The sequence below is a fragment of the Argopecten irradians genome, chromosome 4, assembly GCF_041381155.1.
Source record: "Argopecten irradians isolate NY chromosome 4, Ai_NY, whole genome shotgun sequence".
Lineage (NCBI taxonomy): Eukaryota > Metazoa > Mollusca > Bivalvia > Pectinida > Pectinidae > Argopecten > Argopecten irradians.
Window position 1 is genome coordinate 50,568,034 of NC_091137.1, and position 7,635 is coordinate 50,575,668.

The 7,635-nt window shown below is 44.3% G+C and overlaps 1 protein-coding gene across 1 annotated transcript; it reads right to left on the reverse strand.

The window, feature by feature from the left end:
* Positions 1–359: 359 nt before the first annotated feature.
* On the reverse strand, positions 360–6,717 carry LOC138321963 (valine--tRNA ligase-like). The gene is made up of 4 exons (XM_069266014.1): positions 6,646–6,717; positions 5,552–5,664; positions 995–1,159; positions 360–474 (listed from the first exon to the last, which is right to left on the reverse strand). Exons 2-4 carry the CDS (start codon positions 5,662–5,664, stop codon positions 360–362), a joined length of 393 nt encoding a protein of 130 aa, XP_069122115.1. The 5' UTR covers positions 6,646–6,717.
* Between the last annotated feature and the right edge of the window lie 918 nt (positions 6,718–7,635).

Sequence of the window (7,635 nt, forward strand, 5' to 3'; positions counted from 1 at the left end):
TGATAGTATACATGTTTATATAGGGGAATGATAGAAAAACTATGTACCTGATCATGATATATACATGTTTATATAGGGGAATGATGAAAACTTAGTACCTGATCATGATATATACATGTTTATATAGGGGAATGATGAAAACTTTAGTACCTGATCATGATATATACATGTTTATATAGGGGAATGATGAAAACTTTAGTACCTGATCATGATATATACATGTTTATATAGGGGAATGATGAAAACTTAGTACCTGATCATGATGTATACATGTTTATATAGGGGAATTATGAAACTTTAGTACCTGATTATGATATATACATGTTTATATAGGGGAATTATGAAAACTTAGTACCTGATCATGATATATACATGTTTATTATATTTCTAACCTCGTCCATGGTAAAACATGACCTACTCCAGTCTAGTGAGGACCCGAGCCTCTTCACTTGTTCCAAGATTGAGTCCTCTTTTCTGGAAACACATGGAAATGATCGCAATCAACCAATTTACACCATACACTACAGTTTGTCTTTATAAATATCCCCCAGCCTTCTGGTGAGAATGAGTTAGCAGACTTCAAGCTAATTCTTAAATGCTTGACCTCAAGAAATCTTTTTCCTGCATGATGAATAAGATATTCAATAATCAAAACTCTTTGACATCAGGTAGATAATGCCATGTAAAGAAGATTTTTGCTATACAGTGGAACCAGATTATATTGTCCCAGTATACTTATTCAACATTTACATCCCAGTAAATCATTAGATATATATATTTACATACAAAGTATTTAGAAAATCTAATAACTTTGACGATAAATATAATGAAGTTAACTTATTAGTGAACATATATGATACGAAAGTTTTAGAGTCCAATATTTACTATAACTATTAAGATATTATATAGTATTGCATATTCTAATAATCTTATAATATGGTAAAAGTAATTAATGTGAATGAAATTCAGTCAGATATGAGAAGCTTGTACATACTCTTGTTTCCATTTCCAAACCTCCTGAATGAAGAGTTCCCGACCAATGTCATGTCGTGTGATGTTGCGCTCCCTTGCGAGTCGTTTCTCTACAACGACTTGTGTGGCAATACCAGCATGGTCACATCCTGGGATCCACAACACTGACCGACCCTTCATGCGGTGCCTGATAATAACAAGAGGCCAATGGGCCTTAACGGTCATCTGACTATTAGCACAATACAACACCTCAAAGAAAATAGTAGTGGCAAACAATTAAGGCAATATAAAACAACTCTTTTAATAAAAGAAGTTCAGGTTCTGATATATTTGATAAATTAGACCATGAATGGAGGTCCCTTGATCCCCAAACTACTACAAATCCAATATCCAGTCTCTTAAGGCCTCTTAGTTATTTACAAGAAGTTGTTTAAGATTTTAGCCTATTTGACCCCTGTGATCTTGAATATATATCAAAGTCATTCATTTGAACAAACTACAGGTTATTGAGAAGAAGTTTTGATTGAATGAAAATTTACGCATGGCGCAAAACGATGCCATGAAGACAATAGATATTCCTGACCGGTTTCAGGATAATAATTAATTGTATACCTATCCACCTAGCAATGGCGTCCTGTATAGTACAGGTGAGGGCATGTTTAACATTAATCCTATACCTACCACCTAGCAATGGCGTCCTGTACAGTACAGGTGAGGGGCATGGCCCAATGGCGTCCTGTATAGTACAGGTGAGGGCGTGGCCCAGGTGTAACATTAATCCTATACCTACCACCTAGCAATGGCGTACTATATAGTACACAGGTGAGGGCGTGGCCCAAGGTGGAATTACAACATTAGCCTATTTGACCCCTGTCCTATAACCTACCACCTAGCAATTGGGCGTCCTACAGGTATAGTTGTTAGAATGAAAAGTATTAACTACATGGCGCAAAACGATGCGTCCTGTATAGTAGAGGGAGGCTGGCCCAGGTGTAACATTAATCCTATACCTACCACCTAGCAATGGCGTCCTGTATAGTACAGGTGAGGGCGTGGCCCAGGTGTAACATTAATCCTATACCTACCACCTAGCAATGGCGTCCTGTATAGTACAGGTGAGGGCGTGGCCCAGGTGTAACATTAATCCTATACCTACCACCTAGCAATGGCGTCCTGTATAGCACAGGTGAGGGCGTGGCCCAGGTGTAACATTAATCCTATACCTACCACCTAGCAATGGCGTCCTGTATAGTACAGGTGAGGGCGTGGCCCAGGTGTAACATTAATCCTATACCTACCACCTAGCAATGGCGTCCTGTATAGTACAGGTGAGGGCGTGGCCCAGGTGTAACATTAATCCTATACCTACCACCTAGCAATGGCGTCCTGTATAGTACAGGTGAGGGCGTGGCCCAGGTGTAACATTAATCCTATACCTACCACCTAGCAATGGCGTCCTGTATAGTACAGGTGAGGGCGTGGCCCAGGTGTAACATTAATCCTATACCTACCACCTAGCAATGGCGTCCTGTATAGCACAGGTGAGGGCGTGGCCCAGGGTGTAACATTAATCCTATACCTACCACCTAGCAATGGCGTCCTGTATAGCACAGGTGAGGGCAAGTGGCCCAGGTGTAAACATTAATCCTATACCTACCACCTAGCAATGGCGTCCTGTATAGCACAGGTAGGGTATGGCCCAGGTGTAACATTAATCCTATACCTACCACCTAGCAATGGCGTCCTGTATAGCACAGGTGAGGGCGTGGCCCAGGTGTAACATTAATCCTATACCTACCACCTAGCAATGGCGTCCTGTATAGCACAGGTGAGGGCGTGGCCCAGGTGTAACATTAATCCTATACCTACCACCTAGCAATGGCGTCCTGTATAGTACAGGTGAGGGTGTGGCCCAGTGTAACATTAATCCTATACCTAAACCACCTAGCAATGGCGTCCTGTATAGTACAGGTGAGGGCGTGGCCCAGGTGTAACATTAATCCTATACCTACCACCTAGCAATGGCGTCCTGTATAGTACAGGTGAGGGCGTGGCCCAGGTGTAACATTAATCCTATACCTACCACCTAGCAATGGCGTCCTGTATAGTACAGGTGAGGGCGTGGCCCAGGTGTAACATTAATCCTATACCTACCACCTAGCAATGGCGTCCTGTATAGTACAGTAGGACGTGGCCCAGGTGTAACATTAATCCTATACTACCACCTAGCAATGGCGTCCTGTATAGTACAGTGAGGGGCGTGGCCCAGGTGTAACATTAATCCTATACCTACCACCTAGCAATGGGCGTCCTGTATAGTACAGGTGAGGGCGTGGCCCAGGTGTAACATTAATCCTATACCTACCACCTAGCAATGACGTCCTGTATAGTACAGGTGAGGGCGTGGCCCAGGTGTAACATTAATCCTATACCTACCACCTAGCAATGGCGTCCTGTATAGTACAGGTGAGGGCGTGGCCCAGGTGTAACATTAATCCTATACCTACCACCTAGCAATGGCGTCCTGTATAGTACAGGTGAGGGCGTGGCCCAGGTGTAACATTAATCCTATACCTACCACCTAGCAATGGCGTCCTGTATAGTACAGGTGAGGGCGTGGCCCAGGTGTAACATTAATCCATATACCTACCACCTAGCAATGCGTCCTGTATATACAGAGAGGGCGTAGGCCCCAGGTGTAACATTAATCCTATACCTACGCACCTAGCAATGGGCGTCCTGTATAGTACAGGTCGTGAGAGGGCGTGGCCTAGGTGGTAACATTAATCCTATACCTACCACCTAGCAATGGCGTCCTGATTATAGTACAGGTGAGGGCGTGACCCAGGTGTAACATTAATCCTATACCTACCCACCTAGCAATGATGCGTCCTGTATAGTACAGAGTGAGGGCGTGGCCCAGGTGTAACATTAAATCCTATACCTACCGTCCTAGCAATGGCGTCCTGTATAGTACAGGTGAGGGCGTGGCCCAGGTGTAACATTTAATCCTATAACCTACCACCTAGCAATGGCGTCCTGTATAGTACAGGTGAGGGCGTGGCCCAGGTGTAACATTAATCCTATACCTACCACCTAGCAATGGCGTCCTGTATAGTACAGGTGAGGGCGTGGCCCAGGTGTAACATTAATCCTATACCTACCACCTAGCAATGGCGTCCTGTATAGTACAGGTGAGGGCGTGGCCCAGGTGTAACATTAATCCTATACCTACCACCTAGCAATGGCGTCCTGTATAGCACAGGTGAGGGCGTGGCCCAGGTGTAACATTAATCCTATACCTACCACCTAGCAATGGCGTCCTGTATAGCACAGGTGAGGGCGTGGCCCAGGTGTAACATTAAATCCTATACCTACCACCTAGCAATGGCGTCCTGTATAGTACAGGTGAGGGTGTGGCCAGGTGTAACATTATTCCTATACCTACCACCTAGCAATGGCGTCGTCCTGTATAGCACAGGTGAGGGCATGGCCCAGGTGTAACATTAATCCTATACCTACCACCTAGCAATGGCGTCCTGTATAGTACAGGTGAGGGTGTGGCCCAGGTGTAACATTAATCCTATACCTACCACCTAGCAATGGCCGTCCTGTATAGTTAACAGGTGAGGACGTGGCCCAGGTGTAACATTAATCCTATACCTACCACCTAGCAATGACGTCCTGTATAGTACGAGGTGAGGGCGTGGCCAAGGTGTAACATTAATCCTATACCTACCACCTAGCAATGACTTCCTGTATAGTACAGGTGAGGGTGTGGCCCAGGTGTAACATTAATCCTATACCTACCACCTAGCAATGGCGTCCTGTATAGTACAGGTGAGGGCGTGGCCAAGGTGTAACATTAATCCTATACCTACCACCTAGCAATGGCGTCCTGTATAGTACAGGAAGGACGTGGCCCAGGTGTAACATTAATCCTATACCTACCACCTAGCAATGACGTCCTGTATAGTAAATGGTGAGGGCGTGGCCCAGGTGTAACATTAATCCTATACCTACCACCCTAGCAATGACGTCCTGTATAGTACAGGTGAGGGTGTGGCCAAGGTGTAACATTAATCCTATACCTACCACCTAGCAATGGCGTCCTGTATAGCACAGGTGAGGGCGTGGCCAAGGTGTAACATTAATCCTATACCTACCAAGGCCACCTAGTACAGTTGATGGCCCCAGGTGGTTAACATTAATCCAATACCTACCATCCTAGCAATGGCGTCCTGTATAGTACAGGTGAGGGCGTGGCCCAGGTGTAACATTAATCCTATACCTACCACCTAGCAATGGCGTCCTGTATAGCACAGGTGAGGGCGTGGCCCAGGTGTAACATTAATCCTATACCTACCACCTAGCAATGGCGTCCTGTATAGCACAGGTGAGGGCGTGGCCCAGGTGTAACATTAATCCTATACCTACCACCTAGCAATGGCGTCCTGTATAGCACAGGTGAGGGCGTGGCCCAGGTGTAACATTAATCCTATACCTACCACCTAGCAATGACGTCCTGTATAGTACAGGTGAGGGGCTGGCCCAGGTGTAACATTAATCCTATACCTACCACCTAGCAATGGCGTCTTGTATAGCACAGGTGAGGGCGTGGCCCAGGTGTAATGTCCCTGTCACATTGGGTGGAGGTAAACACATGACAAACTTCTCCTCTTCTGGATTCATCTGGAAAACACAACAAATTTTTTAGTTACTGTCTGCATTATATATCATCTATGTTGATGAAAATGTAATTTGCTTACAGGCATATGACACATGACCGAACGATGCACAACTGTACAAAGATAGACAAAAAGTTGATTAGAAAAGGTCTGCCTCAGGTGACCTAAAATATAACATTCATTATATGGAGCTTACTGAGAAGATAATGAACACCAAATTTTAATTAGATTGAAACTGAAGAAGTGTGTATACCAGACTAAGAATTCACTCATCTAGAAGTATGAAGCAGCCTGATAAAAACACCATGTGTTGTCTCCAGTCAACAACATCTCCCAGCTTTCAATCTTATTCTAAATGTATGACATACCTACAAAATGTAATTGTTATTATTGAAAACTTTTCCCAAGGCTTTATATTTACTATAAAATTTATTTGTCCACAGGCAAACTCTACTCAAGGCAAATATACAATTAGTACCTACAAGTTTATATACCTTGGTGTCTGGGTTGAAGTAGCCTTGGCTTACCCACCAATCATACCAGGCTGGGGTTAGGACGAGTGTACAATTAGTACCTACAAGTTTACATACCTCGGTATCTGGGTTGAAGTAGCCCTGGCTTACCCACCAATCTTACCAGGCTGGGGTTAGGACAAGTGTAACAATTATGCCCCTACATGGTTTACATACCTTGGTGTGCTGGGTTGAAGTAGCCTTGCTTACCCAACCAATTGTACCAGGCTGGGTTAGACGAGTGTATCAATAATACCCTACAGGGTTTGACATACCTTTGTGTCTGGTGTTGAAGTAGCCCTGCTTACCCACCAAATCATACCAGTGGCTGGGTTATGGACAAGTTGTAACAATTAGTACCTACAAGTTTACATACCTTGGTGTCTGGGTTGAAGTAGCCCTGGCTTACCCACCAATCATACCAGGCTGGGGTTAGGACGAGTGTACAATTAGTACCCTACAGGTTTACATACCTTTGTGTCTGGGTTGAAGTAGCCCTGGCTTACCCACCAATCATACCAGGCTGGGGTTAGGACGAGTGTACAATTAGTACCCTACAGGTTTACATACCTTTGTGTCTGGGTTGAAGTAGCCCTGGCTTACCCACCAATCATACCAGGCTGGGGTTAGGACGAGTGTACAATTAGTACCCTACAGGTTTACATACCTTTGTGTCTGGGTTGAAGTAGCCCTGGCTTACCCACCAATCATACCAGGCTGGGGTTAGGACGAGTGTACAATTAGTACCTACATTTGTACATGTTTACATACCTCGGTGTCTGGGTTGAAGTAGCCCTGGGTTACCCACCAATCATACCAGGCTGGGGTTAGGACGAGTGTACAATTAGTACCTACAAGTTTACATACCTTGGTGTCTGGGTTGAAGTAGCCCTGGCTTACCCACCAATCGTACCAGGCTGGGGTTAGGACGAGTGTACAATTAGTACCCTACAGGTTTACATACCTTGGTGTCTGGGTTGAAGTAGCCCTGGCTTACCCACCAATCATACCAGGCTGGGGTTAGGACGAGTGTACAATTAGTACCCTACAGGTTTACATACCTTGGTGTCTGGGTTGAAGTAGCCCTGGCTTACCCACCAATCGCTACCAGGCTGGGACGTTTAGGACGACGTGTACAATTGGAGTACCGGGGGGGGGGGGCCCTACAGTTTACATTACCTTTGTGTCTGGGTGTAAGTAGCCCGGCTTACCCACCAATACATCACAATGCTGCCTCTTACAAATTTAGCACTGTAGAACACTGGGGCAGAGGAATTGTAGTTATCTAAAAATAAATTGATGGCAAGTAACAATTTTATATTTGAAAAAAATCGGTAATTGTAAATAAACAATTAGAGATGTAACTTTTAAGTTATATATATGCCAAACTGGGTAAAAAATTAACAAATATATTCTTTTCTACCAATTTATGAAAATTATAATGTTATCCATTGATTATGAAT